Source organism: Apodemus sylvaticus, chromosome 15 (assembly GCF_947179515.1).
Source record: "Apodemus sylvaticus chromosome 15, mApoSyl1.1, whole genome shotgun sequence".
Classification (NCBI taxonomy): Eukaryota; Metazoa; Chordata; class Mammalia; order Rodentia; family Muridae; genus Apodemus; species Apodemus sylvaticus.
In genome coordinates this window covers 63,203,057-63,221,102 of record NC_067486.1, presented here as the reverse complement: position 1 = coordinate 63,221,102, position 18,046 = coordinate 63,203,057, and the positions used below count along the sequence as shown (strand labels likewise).

The 18,046-nt window shown below is 36.4% G+C and overlaps 2 protein-coding genes across 3 annotated transcripts in view; both read right to left on the bottom strand.

Moving 5' to 3' along the window:
* The window catches only part of Eaf2 (ELL associated factor 2), a 1,192,577-nt gene that overhangs the window by 566,873 nt on the left and 607,658 nt on the right, over positions 1–18,046 (bottom strand). The gene's annotated exons all lie outside the window — the stretch shown is intronic.
* Stxbp5l (syntaxin binding protein 5L) overlaps positions 10,999–18,046 on the bottom strand; it is a 331,615-nt gene continuing 324,567 nt past the window's right edge. The window contains 3 exon segments of the mRNA XM_052158363.1: positions 10,999–11,040; positions 11,183–11,403; positions 14,372–14,483. Coding sequence (XP_052014323.1) covers positions 10,999–11,040; positions 11,183–11,403; positions 14,372–14,483 — 375 coding nt within the window.

Sequence of the window (18,046 nt, the reverse complement as noted above, 5' to 3'; positions counted from 1 at the left end):
GTAAAGATGATTCAGTCATTAAGAGTACTTGATTTTTCTGGTAGAGAACACAGATCAAGTTTCCAGCACTGACATGGTGGCTCACAACTATCCATGGGCACACACACACACACACACAGAGAGGGGGGGGGAGTTTGCCTGCATATATATATATGATGTACCATAAATGAGACAAAGAAATTTTAATAGGTCAAAGACTTTAATGTAAGTTCTTAAACTCTGAAATTGTTGAATAAAGAAGTAAGAGAAAATACTTGAAGATAAAGGTGCAGATACAGGTTTTACAAAGAAGAGTCTAGTCTCTAGTGGTGAGAAAGAAGTAGGACTTCACAAAAATAAAAAAGCTTCACTGCAGCAATAGAAACAGCTAACTCCATGGAGACACAGCTCACAGATTGGGAGAAAATCATTTCCAGTTATCCATCTTGTCTTAGTCACTCTTCTATTGCTGTGAAGAGATATCACAACCAAGGTAACTCTTATAAAAAAGAAAGCATCTAATTGGGAGCTCACTTACAGTCTCAAAGGTTTAGTCTGCTATCGTTATAGAGAGTAGCACACATTCACGGCATTGGAGTAGCGCTGAGAGCTGCATGTGACACACTTGCTCTAACAAGGCCATGCCTTCTAATTCTTCTAGAAAGTTCCGGTGACTAAGCATTTAACTACATGAGCCTGTGGGGGACAATATTTTTTTGAATATTTTTATTTTCTATATTCTTTGTTTACATTCCAAATGATTTCCCCTTTCCCAGATCCCCCCTCCCCATATGTCCCATAAACCTTCTTCTCTCCATCCCTTCTCCAATCACCTCCCTCCTTTTTCTCTGTCCTTATATTCCCTTCCAATGCTAGATCAATCCTTTCCAGGATCAGGACCCTCTCCATACTTCATGGGAGTCATTTGTTATGTGATTTGTGCCTTGGGTATTCAGGGCTTCTGGGCTAATTAATATCCACTTATCAGAGATTGTATTCCATGTGTATTCTTTTGTGATTGGGTTACCTCGCTTAGGATGATATTTTCCAGATCAAACCATTTGCCTAAAAATTTTGTGAATTCATTGTTTCTAATTGCTGAGTAGTATTCCATTGTATAAATATACCACATTTTCTGTATCCATTCCTCCTTTGAGGGGCATCTGGGTTCTTTCCAGCTTCTGGCTATTATAAATAAGGCTGCTATGAACATAGTGGAGCATGTGTCTTTATTGCATGCCGGAGAATCCTTTGGGTATATGCCCAGGAGAGGTATAGCAGGGTCCTCTGGAAGTCTCATGTCCAGTTTTCTGAGGAACCTCCAGACTGATTTCCACAGTGGTTGTACCATCTTACAGCCCCACCAGCAGTGGAGGAGTGTTCCTCTTTCTCCACATCCTCGCCAACACCTGCTGTCTCCTGAGTTTTTGACCTTAGCCATTCTGACTGGTGTAAGGTGAAATCTCAGGGTTGTTTTGATTTGCATTTCCCTAATGACTAATGACGTTGAGAACTTCTTAAGGTGCCTCTCAGCCATCCGAATTTCTTCAGGTGAAAATTCTTTGTTTAGATCTGCACCCCATTTTTAATAGGGTTATTTGGTTCCCTGGGGTCTAACTTCTTGAGTTCTTTGTATATATTGGATATTATCCTGTGGGGGCCAATCTTATTCAAACAATCACACACCTATAATAGTCACTTTTTCTGTTGCCATGATAAAGCACCATAACCAGGTAACTTTTGAAAGGAAAGGTTTATTTGGATGTAACACTTCCAGAATATTTTCCCGAGTCCATCATGGCAGTGAGACACGGCAGCATGTGGCAGGCATCGAAGCAGGAACAGCTAAGAGCTAGCTAGCATCTTGAACTTCAGGCAGAAAGCATAGCACAAAAACTGGGAATGCAGAGGCACATAGCACATACATAAACCTAAAAATATTTTAAAAATAAACTCTTTTTTTTCATTTTCAGGAAAATGGATGTAAGTAGAGTTAATTATATTAAGTAACATAAGCAGAAAGGCAAATGTCATAGTTCTCTGATTTGCAATTCCTAGATTTTATGTAGATACATAAAATCAGATAAATATGACATCAAAAATAGAAGTAAATATATCTAGGGGGACAAGGGAGGAGTAAATATATTAAGAGGAAGGGGGAAAGGAAGAAAGGAGACAGAGAACATATGTTCCACACAAACTCTATGTCTGTGTGAAAAGGCTCTTATCTAATATATTCTGTGTACTGCAAATATACACAATGAAAGTTTAAAAGAAAACATTTAAAATATTTAAGTAATGACTGGGTTTCCAAACATAAAGCCCTCTCCTTCAGCCACAAACAGCTATTTATTTTCTCTGGAAGACATAAGAAAATGCTATTGACGTGCAAAATAATACAACAAATTCAAAATATTTTATTTTTATAATTTTATTTTGAAATAAGCTCAAATCTAAATAAAAGTTTCAAGAATGGTACAAAGAATCATAATCAAGTGGGAAACCACACTCGAGTTTTGATAATTGCTCCATTTATGTAATGACATCTATGGCAAAACGTTTCAATCTATGGTCATGTATTACATGCAGTTGTCCTGGATTTTGTCCTCCTAGATCTGGAATATCTGTCTTTCCTTGTCTTTCATTACACCAAACACAGTTCCTCGGGAGCACACATGTATAGAAATCATTCAGTCTAGTTCTATTTAACATTTCCACAGGGCGAGACCCAACTTGCATCTTGGCAGGAATGCTGTGTTCTTTTCAAAGGCAGTACAAGATAATGATTTGCCCCATTACTGGTGACAGGATTTTGGTCCCTCAATAACAAATATGGTATCTGCCATGTTTTTTAGTGTAAGTGTTTTTTAATGTTTAACAGTTTTGAAGACACTTGGAGATGATATAAATCATTCTCTACTGAGATCCTATTTCACCTCATTAGTTTAAGCACTAACTGGTATATTTCACCCAACATATTATAACAATGGGTTATCTAACAGCAACTTTTAAATTCCATTTATACTTATTGGCTGGCATTTGATTGTGTGGATAACTTTTCTCTCCTTCATATTTACTTATATCAGTGTGGATTCATGGTTTCCTATTTTATTCAATTATTACTCTATTTTATAGTTAAATTATCCTTGACTTGGCCTGTGTAAGCTCTTTCAAGTTGTTTTTGAGTACTTCTGATATGTAGCCATCTTTCATTGAATACTTCATTTTCTGATACAGAGTATATATATTCCAGAATTGAATCAGTCATTCTCCTCATGATGCTCCAGCATGTTAGCAGGAAAGAATATTTGGAAATCATAATCCAGCACTAACTGTGCTGATTGCTGTGTATCTTTCTTCCTATTCGGTGTTCAGAGTTAGGAAATATTTATATACAACAGCGTGCACACACACACATAGCATATATTTATATGTGTATCTATGTATATAGCTATTTATATAGATACAATTATATAAATATATAGTACATATATACATATATACATATATATGTACAATCAAAGTTCACACTGATAACCAATTGTACCTGATATTACCAGAGTTTTCCTACTTTTCTTTAAGAAGTTTTATTTTTAATTGAGAAATAATAATTAATTGACAGGGGATATTTGAGAGTTTTATACATACTTAGCATAATCACCCCCTCAACTATCACCTCTTTGTGGTAAAACACTTAAAAATCCTCTTCTTTATCCATCTTGAGCATAAAAGTTACAACTCCAGTTACTGTGCTGTATGTAGAAGCAGTGGAATTAAAGCATTCTAGGTTTTTCTTTTAATTGTATTCCTTTCTGCAGCCTCTGTGAGAAACTTAGCACCCGAGTCCTTGGTGAATTTATTTAAATGCCCAATTCCTTGAATGCGGCTACTCCCCAGAACCAAAGGGGTCGCCTCTGCCCTGCTCCAAAGAAGACCTCAAATTCCAAGATCACTGACCAGGGAAGTCTCAGCTGCCCCTTCCACCAGCTCTGCTCTGTGGGTACACCTCTCACCTCACTCCTGTGGTGCCCACCTCTGTGAGACATTGCCCCTGCTAACATGCTCCATTGCTGGGCTTGCCCTTTAAATAGAGCAGATGGCAGGACAGACTTGAGGAAGAAGTCCTGTTGATGGGAGTGAGGAAGCAGGGAGGCAGGAAGGAGTAACAAAGGAAATGGAAGGGAGGAAGCAGAAGAAACGGTTAACACAGCTTTGTGGACTTCAGTTGTCATAACAGAAAGATAAACCAATTCTCCTGAGATAAATCTGAATAGAGATTAGCATTTATATTTTAAACGGCCCTATATATTTTTCTTTTACTTGAGTATTTTTTAACCTGAGGCTAGTTGCCATTTCTTTCAGTTTTAGAAAAAGCTTGTGGTGGAGGAAGAATTTTCCCAAGATAATCAGAACGTGGAAGCTCCTAAGGCCACACAGGAGGGAACCAACCAGCTGGTGAGAGCATATCAGATCAGAGGATTTCATGACCTCTAGATGGAAGTGCAAACTCACAGCAGATTCACTTTTCAGCTTGAGCCGTAAACACAGGAAGGTGTCAAGGTCTTCCCAAGGTTTAAGTCCTTGAGCCACCACAGTGTCTTGTAGGCACCATTAACAAGTGTGCCTTTACTTTTATTCCACCACAGGTTCCAGTCAGTCAATAGCCTTTCAGGTTGTCTTTAAATGTTTCACTAAACTGTTACATATGTCTGCAATTTGATAGAAAATCTGAATAGGTATTTCTAACCAGAATCAATCAATAAATTCTAACAGAATCAATGTATATGGGGAACTTAGACTTTGTTTTCTGCTTAAGTCAATATGTTCCCCTCATCCCATCCATGTTTTTTAAAAACATCCATTCTTGATAAAACTATAGTTAACACTTTGCAAATGAGTGTTTTACCTCTATATATTTAATCTTGGCAAAAATCAATAGTATATGACATCATGACATAAGAGAGCATCTATGTACAAACATATACAATTTTATTGATATCTCTACAGACTACAAGAATTTTAGGTATAGTCACAATTGCTGAATGCAACAGAAAAATAGTAATTTGTCATTTTTGAAAAGATGCAAAAATTCTGAAGATGAAAGAAAGATACATCAATGGTGTCATCTGTCTGTTATTTCCTAGAATAAAACATCACATAATTAAGTACTAAAAATGATAGGTTATTAGAGATTTTTGATCCTGTGTACAACTATCCCAAACCACCACCTAGTTCATCTTCTAGCTTTGCTGTCAAGAAGAGTGGGCCAAGACAAGAGGGGCAGTGGCATGAGGGAGAGGACTTGGACTGGTTTTGTGTTATTGCCTTCCATTGGCTAGACTATTTCTTGCTGGGGTGTAAGCACTTTTTCAGGGCACTCGCTCTCAGATTATGATTTTTCCATTTGTGTACATGCCCCATAAGTAAGAGAACAAATTCAGGTGGCCCTGGGTGCTTTAGGAACAACAACCAAACAAGGAAGAGTTGTTCTCCCTCCTGCTCCTATCAGGTCTGGCAGGACACCATAGCAGAGCAGGAGTCTCTCACCATATCTGCTCCTGGAGAAGGGTGCATAATAAAATTGGAGAACATTTACTAAGTGATTGCTTTGGGAATTTCCATTGTCCAGATATTGAGAATTAATTTTTACTATTTATCTTTTTATACTGCTGATTTTATGGTGATATTTCTGGTGTCTTATGTGAAAGACAGTCAAAATTTACCACCTTGACTGACGTAACTAAAGATCAAGTCACACAGAGTAATATTACAGAGTTACAAAGACTCTCTGGAGCTGCCTGGTTAGAAACGTGCACTTGCTTTTGTTCTGTGAGGGGCACACAATAAATGCCAATCAAGATCAGACTGCTTCTTTTACATTCTGCCTTCCCCAGTCCCTAGGAAGGGGCTAAGTAACAGCCAAGGAAGGCAAGAATCTTTCTTAGTTGGTCATAAAGCAGTGGTTACCAGCGTTGGCCTGACACTGGGCCCTATGTTTAGGGTCTTCAAGAATATTTAGTTCCGCTCCCAGTCTAAGACATTTTGAAATCATCCGGAATTTAAAAATCTCAAATAACTGTTATATACAGCCAAGACTATCACTCCTCCAGAAAAAATTAATATAAATAAAGACATTCTGTTTTTGTTGTATCAAAACCTCACTTCCCTCAGACCCTCACATCTCTCTCCAGATCCACAGGTTTCCCCCATGCTATAACCTCTCTCCTGTTTCTAGATGAGACCTTACTGATGCCTTCCATTCAGGAAGACAGATTCACTACTCACGCCGATAGATAGAAATCAGCTAAAACTTTTTAGACTTTTTAGCACATGCTTCCTGGAATTCTGCATATGAGAGACAATGTTCAACCTGTTGGTTGACAATCATCTCAGATACCTGGGCTGTGCGGATACAGTACTACCACTTAAGATGGGGCTGAGTAGCTGTAGGTGAAGAAGCTGTGGAACTGTTGTTTCTCCTAACACACCGAGAGCTAGACCTGATCTGACATGCGGGCTTTCTCTGTCAATGCTCTCTGTGGGTCAGTGTGGTCAGGGAACAGTGGTAGTACACCACCCGCAAGGAAGCCTGTGATACAAAGAATATCCTAATCCTAGGCCAAGGGAAAAATAGTTTTCCTTTCTGGGCTAGCTTCATTTTATTATTCTGTCCAAATGCCTGACAGCTTAGTATCCTCAAAGAACCTACCTTAATTTTCAATCGACACTGGGCTTAATCTTACATTTTATTTTCTCAGTCTGACACAGATAATGGGTAAACAATATCTTTCAAATGGTATTGGTGGGGCATATAAAAGGGAACTTTACCTTTTAAGGTCTCTCTACATTTTTGAGGGATAGAGACCTAGATTTTTATTGAGAATCAATTCCAAAGGATTTGAGAATGTTTTTGTGATAGAATTGCTGGAAAACTTCTCAGTTCTATCACTGTCCACTTGAAGCTGGTGTCACACAATGACCCTCATGGTGTCTGAGTGCTAACTCTGAGACTCAGAGAAGCTAAGTCAGAAAAGCACATCTTCAGGGGGTTGAAATACCTGATAAGTCAATTGCCCTCCACCCAAATCCAAGACAAATGGGTGGTTTCACGGTGGGATCATTGCTTACATTACTGTGAAATAAACACATCTTTTATTATTGATGAACAGAATAAAAGGTTAATTTCTGCAGGAACACCAAGAAAGGCTTCTCTGTTGAGGAAGGAATAGGGGGGTAAAGTCACCTTGTCCAGATGGTGCTTCCCAAGCTTTATCTCCAGATGCCACTTCGTAGATATAATTTAATTTGATGGTAACCAAGACTCAGGGTCATCTTTTGCAGCACTATTAAAGTTTCTGGGATGGTTTTTCTTATGGTCAAAACAGAAGAGAGATGAGAAAATGTGAAAGATTATATGTATCAACATTACTCATTTCCCTAAGATGGCAATGATGACAAAAATGGTGGTGGTGGTGAGGTGATTGTGTGTGTGTGTGTATGTGTGTGTGTGTATGTGCATGTGTGTGCGCGCGCATGCTCGCATGTTAAGGTCAATGCAAAAGTTCAAAGAGAAAAATCACATCCATGGTTAAATTATTGTTATTGCTACCTCTGAATTATAAAAATAATTTTGATACAGTAAAACCTCATTAATTTGGATTCTGCTAACCATTGGTTTGTGAGATAAGTTACTCTTATATTAAGAAAGGATTAGGCAAACAATTTTGTAAGTACATCTAAACTTTAAACATTTATGAGAACTTGTTCCTTTCAGGCATGTTAGAAGCACCTACTCCAAGTGATGTGTATTTATAAACTTTTGATGTATTTGCTGGAGCCAGAATTTTAAGCATGTTTATTGTGATGTATGGATGTCCTTTTTGATATATTCTCTGTGGCTTGGAAATAGTCTATATATTGTTAGTTTTCTAATTCTCCAAAAACTATATTAATCCTGCCAATCCACGAGCATGGAAGATTTTTCCATTTTCTGAGATCAAATTGACCTCTATTGCACACGAATCACACGTATTTAGGGCAGGACTTCTCTTGCTAAAACAATGTTTTCTTACTGTATGCTATTTTCTGTAAAAACATATCATATATTTCAAAGTCTGTCTCTTTAAACAATGTAAAATAGTAGCTCTCAGCTGGAAGCAGTTTTGTCAATAAGACTTTTTTTTGCTGTTGTTATTGTTGCTTTACTGTCATTACTAGCAGATTCTGACTGGCATCTAGAGGACAGAAGCCAAGGACACTGTTAACATCCCAAAGAATTTTGTGCTAATGGTGCTGCTTTTAAGAACCCTTGCTATAGAACAAGTGAATTTGTGTGTGTGTATGTGTGTGTGTGTGTGTGTGTGTGTGTGTGTGCATGCACACGCACCTGGGGCATTCAGGATGAAACCCATGATCTTGAACATGGTGGGTGAGCACTCTACCCTGTACTACATCTCTAAAGCAAGTTACATATTATAGGGAGTTTCAGAGATAGTCATTGAATTCAACACTACTTTGGATTGAGATTCACTATTTCTAAATAAAAGAAATATCTTAATCATCTGGCCATTTTAAAATGTAGAAATGTTAAAGTACAACAGGGTGTTGTGGGGCGTGTCTGTAATCCCAGCACTTGGGAGCCAGAGGCAGGTGGATCTCTGTGAGTTCAAGGCCATCCTGGTCTACAAAGTGAGTTTCAGGACAGCTAAGGGGCTGTAACATAAACAAACAAACAAACAAAAAACCTGTCTCAGAAAAGCAAAAACAAAACCAATCCCAAAACAAACACACCCCCCCAACAACAACAACAACAACAATCTCAGAAATGTTAAAGTATCCATAAAAATCAGAAACTTGAGTCCTTAAAAAAAGATTGCATAAATTGTGTTTTGCAATTTGGCTGCCAATGTTTTTCAGATCCTGGCTTTAAGCTTCATTAATATTTTATTGTATAAATGTACATATTGTCTGTATTTCCAAGCCAAGTCCTCTTAGACTCATGTTATAACAGAAGGAGGATTTATAGACAGTTTTAAGAAACCAGAATTTAAGGACTCTGATAAATGCTACTCTAGTGTGTATTTTCTGGTTCTTTTAATCATCTCTATTTTTCCTTCAAAATCACTGAGAAAAATTAAAAGCACCACAAATAAAAGACCAATGAAAATAATAATTTTGTCTATTGAGTTGGATTCAAGGAAGTACTGATATCTTAAACACAATGTAAATCCAGTAAGACCTCAAAACCCAATGAATACATCACATGATTTAAGATTTTAAAAACTGGAAGAACATCCTGTTAGGGGTGTCCTATGACTCTGACTTTCAAGCATATTCAACAGAGCAAGTAGGAATCTTTCTTTGTTTCCCTTTGCAGCACGTCTCTGCTGGGTCACGACTGATTATTTCATCATGCTCCAGCTCATGTTTACTCTTGAGAATTTTTGGAAGGTATTTGGGTGCTGGGCAGTGGTGGTGCATGCCTTTAATCCCAGCACTTGGGAGGCAGAAAGACAGGTGGATTTCTGAGTTTGAGGCCAGCCTGATCTACAGAGTGAGTTCCAGTACAACCAGGACTATATAGAGAAACCCTGTCTCAAAAAACAAAAGAAAACAAACAAACAAAACAACAACAACAAAAAAAAAACAAAAAAAAAAAAGAAAAAGAAAAAGAAAAAGAAAAAATGGTATTTGGTATTTGCTGACTGACACATGCCTTTGACTTAGTCAATCTAGTGACAAAGCTATTGATTTTATATCATTAAATTATCTCTGGATTTGTGTTACCCATAATGACTGTGGACAAGATAGATAGCTCTGCATTTCATGAGGGTTTCCAGTAATAAGCGCTGAGCCCTAAAATGTTTTCTAATGAAAGCCCTTGTGCATCAGAAACGTGATGAGTCAGAATCTCTTTCCTAAAACATTAGCTGAGGTTTTACTGAATCACATCAGAGAGAATGACCAGTCTGGTCTGTGAGCATCAGGCTGCAAAAGCACCTTGGGCTTGTTGACCCTATTGGGTTTGAACAGTAATATACTGTGTAATTAGAAGATAAGGATACAAATGAATGGTGCTTTAAAAATATATCACTTTGGAAACTAAAATTGGAGTGTGTGAAATTCCACTGTGTGTGAAATCAGTTCTCAAAGCTAACTGCACTGTTCCTATAGTCTAATTTCTGCAAACTTATGGCCACCTCCTCTGTCAAATGTAAACCAGGCCGAAAAAAATGCTTTGAGGTGATTCAACCCTGCACGGTTTAGGACTAAACCTAGAAATTCATTTTGAAGGTGGCAGAAATGGAAAGAAAGTGTTAGGGATATTCCACTATCCTGGCAATCCTTACTTATGAGAGAGCTGCAAATGATGTGAATTACTACAGAGAGAAAAATGTAATCAGATTCTTGACATAAGAATTCAGGAACGTCCTAGTATAATATGGAAACTTTCAGATGAGAAGAAAATTCTGGGTGTGTTTTGATTCCTTTCAGTTGGATAGGGCAAATACACTTAAAATGCACTGATATCTTCTAATGCAGATTTTAAAATTGTTGGGTGTGGCCCAATTCATGAAAGTAGTTTACCATAAATCCTTTTCTTCTGCTAAAACATGCTTTTTGCTTCTTTTCCTCTTAAGATGTTAATTTATCATGCAAAGAATTTTTTTCATTAAGTGCATTAATGCTTTTGTTTTTACAGGAATTTCAAATCAAAAGGACTCCCCATAGTTTCCAAACATGAATTCTTAGCAAACGGCATGCCAAGATGGTGATATCCATTCCACATGGGGAAGAGACAAATTCGGCCATTATCGTGGGATTTTAACCGGGGGTCCAGCCTTTATGTTGTACAGCGTCTTTGCCTTTGATAAGTCTCCTTTATGATAACTTCAGATGGACTATAATGGAACATTTTGTAGAAGAAACTGGTTTCTAGCCGTTGAATAGTGATGCTGGGAATAAATTTGGTTTCCCTGAATAATGGTTTCTCAAAGCAGTCACAGCTTCTTTAGAAGGTTAGAACTGGTACCATTTCTTATCCTTATATTTCAGCATTAGCTAGAAAGAAAAAAAAAAGCAATCAAAACATGCCACAAAATCTTAAAAATGTTACTCTGCAAATCGCTACTGAGTTAATCAAAATTAAATCTTAAGATGTATTAAACTTGTATGGCTGCCTGTATTTGTGTGGGCAGCTTACCTCGTGTGCGTGCTTGGAAAACGCTTCTGCACTGGTCATCATGCCTGCGGTCTTCTCTTCCAGCTCGCCCAGACGCTGCCCTCTCTCATCAAGTGCAAGCCGGGCTCTGGTCAGCTCTCCCATCACCCCGCCAGCAGCACCCTTCACTCCTTCTATGCTACCCGGTCCCGGGATGTGCTGTGCAAGGCTGCGGGATGCTTTTCCTGCCGAGGCTTCCCCAACTGAAAATGTAAGCCACAGACATTTAAAAGAAATCAGAAATTCATAGTCAAGGTGGGCATCAGGGCAAAAAGATACTCATACATTTCAACTACTATCATAATTTTCATTCAAAGGACTGCATTTCTGTGTGTGTTTGTGTTTTGTATATGGGGCTGTACTTTCTCACAATATGGCAAAATTGTCTTGCTTTCTTTTGTGCATATTCGCATCTGTGCATGTGTGTTTTGGTATGCGCACATGTATGATTCTGCATGTGAAGGTTAGAGGTTAACCTCAGGTGCTGTCTCTCTTCACTGTTTTCCTACAAAATTGATTGAATGATTATAGGATGTATGTGTGTGTGTGTGTGTGTGTGTGTGTGTGAAGGAAGTGGGCAAGATATGGCCTGCATAAACTTGGAGGCCAGAGGACAACTTATGGGAATTCGATCTTTCCATCTACCATGTGTGTCCCAGGATTTGAACTCAGATTGTCAGTGTGGTGGTGTCTCCACTGCCTGGGCCCTCTTGGGAGCGACATCTTGTTTTTTGAGATGTTTCTCACTTCCTGGCACTGACTAGTCAGCTAGGCTGACTAGCCAGTGAGCCCCAGTGATCTGCCTCTCTCTACTTTCCCATCATTAAGATTACAAGCACCTAGACATAAAAAACATTACCAAATTAATTAAAAGGGGAATTATAAACATTTTCTGATAAAATTGAAGATTTTTATCTGCATTATTTTTCATGATAATCTTCAATTTTAATTGTTTTCAATGTTAATCTTTGATTTTATCACAAATGTTTCTAATTCCACCTTCAATTAATTTAGAAAGAATTTTTATATCTACCATTTTATATGTAAAATTTTCCATGAAATAGTCTATTTTAACGTGTTTGTCTATTTATTTCTTGAATTTTACCAGAAATATTTTCCATGTAAATCTTTAATGTTATCTGAAAATATTTATAATTCCAGTTTTGATCAATTTAGGAATATTTTTATACCTACCTTTATTATATCTATATAAAATTTTCCATGATAAACTTCAATTCTAACATGTTTTTCTACATTTTCTACAATTTTATCAGAAATATTTTCTGTGTAAATCTTCAATTCTATCATAAAATATTTCTATCCCAAATTTCAATTAATTTAGCAATGTTTTACATGTCTACCACTTTACTCTTTAATTTTCAATGAAAATTGTCAATTTTAACGTGTTTATCTGAAATATTTTCTATGTAAATCTTTAATTTTATCATCAAGTGTTTTTATTTCCCTTTACTTCCCTTTTCAATAAATAAAAAAAGATTTAAAAAAAAAAGATTACAAGCACCTGCCACCTTGCCTAGCTTTCTTATGTGCGTTCTTGGAATTGAACTCAATTCCTAATGTGTGCAAGGCGAGCACTTTACTGACACACCCATCTCTCTAGTCCTACAATTGTACATATTAACACGAAGGAATTGGAATTCTCAAATGCATAAAACCTCATGTTTGGCACATACCATTGTATGTTTCAATCTGAGGCTGCCCAATATTCTCTGTTAATCTTTATATAGAAGCATTTGTGAAGTCCCTACTTTTCTGTAAATACTAGAGAATTAGGCATAGGATTATATAAGTAAAGATTTTAAATTTGTGGTTTTTATAACATACTAAAAGTTTTCTTGTTAGGAACAAAGCTCTGTTTTATTTAACTCAAGTAAAACAAAGTTAAAATTGCTATCTTGATTGGATTGCCAGATTGGTAGCACAGATCTTAATTCTAACTCCAGTGAGGTGGAGGAGAGGGGATCAAGGGTTGAAGGTAAGAGTGGTTTACATAGCAAGAGCCTCTCACAAAGCCAAAAGCATCAAGATGGCATACACAGCCATCTTGGCAGAAATTTAGTGAATATTTTCAGGAATGTCACATAGGAAAGGAACCTAGGCTTTTAAAAATAAAAGTCTCACTAATACCTAGTTCACATACTACAAAAACGACCCTTAATAAAGCATATAATTACATCACTGGGTTTTAGTGTCTCATGAAGTTGTTTAAGTATAACTACTATCTGTTTTTAGAATATTTTTGTTTATCCAAAATAAACACAAACTCATTAGCAATCATTCCATATTATCTCATTATCCCAGCCTTGGACAACAACTGATTAACTTTTAGTGCCCATGAGCTTGCCTAGTCTGGACAATTTATATGGATAGAATCACATAATAGGGGATCATTTTCTGATCTGGCCTCTCTGATTTAGCATAGTATTTGTTAAATTCTATATTGCCATGTGTTAAACAATATTCCCTTTATTGGCTAAAGTAATATTCAACCATAGGCTGGTACCTACATTTTCTTACACAGAAATTCAAGAAAAAGGGAGTTTTGATATGCAAACCAAATGGGGGTGGCACTGGCTCTAAGCTTTTTTCTTATCTGTCCTCTGAAAATGTTTTCTAGCAGCTCCTGTTGATTTTTGATAGTTGTTCATGAGAGTTTCACTGGTAGATTTTCAAACTAGTTATTTTTCCACAGCATTGATACAAATGTAATATGAATAAAGAATTAATTTTCTAGCAGTGGTTGTAGGAAAGCAGACTAAAATGCTTCTTCACAATTTAAAAAGCCAAATACTATTAACTGTGCATTAAGATAGGGTTGATCTGCAACTGATCTGCAATTCTTATTAGCTTTCTCATTATTTACTTGAAATATATATATATACACATATATCTGTGTGCTTAATTATTTCAAAATATAGTGGTTTATTTTATTTATGTTTAGTAAACATAAACATAATAATAATAATTTAAAATATACAGGGAAAACTAACATTCAAATTTTAAAATAGTCACAAAAGTATAGAATTTAAGATATAGTATATTAAACCACACACACACACACACACACACACACACACAGAGAGACACACACACACACACCATGGGTCTTCTAGTTTGTGATGGGTGTTTTTAAGATGAGGATTTACTCACAGAGTTCTTCTCTGTCAAATGTCTGTCCACTTCCACCAAATAGTCCCTTGAGAAAGCCTCTATTTTGGGCTTCTGGTGTCTCTATGGGAGTAAACAAATCGCCTAACATGTCCTGCAGCAATTAAGAAAAAGAAGATTAGAACAACTATGGTTAAATTAATAGATTAAAAAGGTAATACTGTGAGATATTATACTACATCATGAAGACAGCCTTTTCATATCTTTCCCATGTGAGTTTTGTTTAATTTATAGTTCTGACCTTAGCTTCCCAGAGTCCTTAATAAAGGAGGAAATAATAATAATAAAATAATAATAATAATAATAATAATAAAGCATGAACAGAAAAATATAAAACTTTAGAGAACCCAGACATAGCTGCATAGAACAGACACTGGGAAATCACCTAATGCCACTATCTTATGTCACTAGCAATTACTCTGGGACAATCAACCATTCTGTTGAGAAGAGTAGAAAATTCAGCACAACCAAATCTCCAAACACCAATTCCACCAACTAAGACAAGATCCAGAGAACCACCGAATCATATGGGCACCACACAGTCACAGGACCTGAATGAAATTCATTGGAAATATTCAAGCTAAAACTGTGAACCCGACAGAAAGGCAACCCTTCCCTACTGAGACAAGAATGTACAGCTATGACTATAAATATAAGCATGGGTGTGCCCACATCAGTGCCTCTCACATTGAAATCCATACAGGATGTATATGAGTCCCCAACAAATTAAAAAGACTGTAGCTGGTCAGCTGGAAATTATTTAGAAGGGAATCCCATGCTGAAGTTTTGAGGTGCCATTTATTTTTATTCTGTTTGAATTCATCCAGGACCTTATTTTTTCCTCTAGTTTAATTGGGAATTCTTACAAATCATTCTTTAAAATTCTTGACTGGGATTTCATTGAACTCATCTCATTAGATCAATTCTTGTGGCATCCTTCTAAAGGAGGCCTGACCCTGCCTGCCGTCACCTGGACATTCAACCCAGAAGGTAACCTGTGTAAACTGCACAGAGTCACTGCATGTTGACAAATCTGCGTTAACAGATTCGAGCCAGTCATATAAGCATCTGCTCTCCCATCAACAGAGCAAGATCCTTGGTAGCTCCAGGAAGGAGGAGGAAAACACTATCCACCCCAGTAAAGAAGAATGACTTGATAGTGTATTTTTTTTTAAATTTACTTTGTCTCATTGTTAAAAACCATTGCTCTTGTATATTTCTTAATGCTTTTGTTTAATTTGTATATTCCTTACATTTTATAATTATTCTACTTTTTACTTGTTCCATTTAGATATCTATACTATTTTTCTTATTTAAAACTTATATACATCCCTTCAACCCCCTTTCCTTTTCTTTCCCCATTCCCTCCTCTTGACTTATTAATTATAATTTTCTATAGATTTAAATTTTTAAATTCCATTAACTCTACTAACCTATAGATATAATGTTAAATAGGAAGAAAACTTAAAAGCATTTTCACTAAAACCAAGAAAGATGTTCTGTTACTCTTTTACAATACAGTGCTTGAAGTATTAGCAAAACCAAGAGAATAGAATGGTGCGCTTACAGAAAGGAGCCTAGCATGGCTGCTCTCCAGGAGGCCCAACAAGCAGCTGAAAGAGTCAGATGCAGATACTTATACCCAACCAATGGACAGAAACTTGTGACCCCTGTGGTTGAATTAGGGACAAGCTGGAAGAAGCTGAGGTAGAAGGCAACCCCTATAGAAAGACCAGCAGTCTCAACTAATCTGGACCCTGGGATCTCTCTGAGCCACCAACCATGCAGCACATACTAGCTGGTCCGAGGCCCCCAACACATATACAGCAGAGAGCTACCTTGTCTGATCTCAGTGAAGGAAGATGCATCTAATCCTCATGAGACTGGAGGCCCCAGGGAGTGGGGAGTCTAGTGGGGTGGGGGGTGAGTGGGGACATCCTCTTGGAGATGGGGGGGAGAGGTTGTGTGACCAGGAGGAAGATAAAGTCTGAACTGTAAAACAAATGTGTAAAGAAAAGTTTAAAAAAAGGAAAGAAAAAAGAAAAGAAAAGAAAAAAGAAAAGGGAGTAGAATAAATTAAAGGAGGATGTCAGATCATTTTGATTTCCAACATTATGTCCTATATATGGGAGACCTCAATCTAGATGATTTTCTAGAAATCTCTTCGAAATAATAAACCTTTACTGCAAAGTAGCAAGTTACAAGCAATACACAAAAATTAATAACTTTTCCTAAATGACAGTAATAAAAATGCTGAGGAAAAAATAAGAAAAGAGCTGCCACTTTCACAATATGTTAAAAATACCTTGGACTAAATCTAATTAACAATGCCCCAGTTTTCTATAATAAAAAATTTAAATCACTGAAAAGAGAAATTGAAGAAACCACTAGATGACAGAAAGACATCTCATGCTCATGGATCAGCAGAATATTGTGAAAATAGTTATATAAGCACAAGCAACCTGCAGGTTCAATGCGTTCTTCATCAATGACACTTTACAGAACATTTTTTTTCCAAAATCCATAAGAAGGACAAAAGACCAAACAGTCAAAGCAATTCTGAGCAAAAGGAACAATGCTGAGGTATCACTACTTCTAATTTCAGTTATGTTATCGATTCAGAGCTCTACAATGAGAATACCAATAACATAAGCACAAACATGTAGATCAACATAGTAGAGCAGACAGCCCAGAAATAAATCCAATCAGCTACAATGCTGTGATTTTTTACAAAGAGGGCAAAAACATTTTGCAGATGAGACAATTTCTTCAACAAATGGTGTTGGGAATATTAGACAGCCCCTTACAGAAGAATGAAACTGTACCCATATCCTCATCCTACATCAAATCAATTAAAAATTGATCAAATATTAATGTAAGACCTGAAACTCTGAAGTAGTTATGAGAAAACATTTCAAATATGGGTATATATAAAGGAGTTTCTAAAAAGAACTCAAATAATAAATGAAGTAAAATTAAGAATTTGCAAGTCAGACTTATTAAATTATGATGATTCACAACAAAGGAAACAAATGAGTAGGTAGACTACAGAATGGGAAAAAAATCTTTCCTAACTTACAGCAGACAAATGATAAACATGTGGATAACTGGATCCATATCTGTCATCCCGTATAAAATCAATTAAAAATCAATCAAATATTAATGTAAGGCTTGAAACTATAAAATTGTTATGAGTAAATGTTTCAAATTATAGGTATATGCAAGGAGTAAGGATATAAGTATATATACATATACATATACATATACATATACATATATAAACATACACACACAAACACACACACACACACACACACATATATATATATATATCCTTACATAGGTATATATAAGAATAACATATAACTGAAACCCAAAGAAACTAAACAGAAAAACCAAACAATTCAGTTGACAAATGAGCTAATGAATAGATACATTATGATAAATCAAATGATGAAGACAAATGCCCAATAAACACATGGAAAATATTTAATATGGAAACATTTTTAACATTCTTAGCCACTAGGAAATGCAAATTTAAATTATATCAAGATTCTATGTCACCCTAGCCAGAATAGCAATTCATTAGAAAAATAATCAGTCCTAGCAAGGATGAGGTGAAAGGGAACCTGTATGCTGCTAGTGGGAATATATATA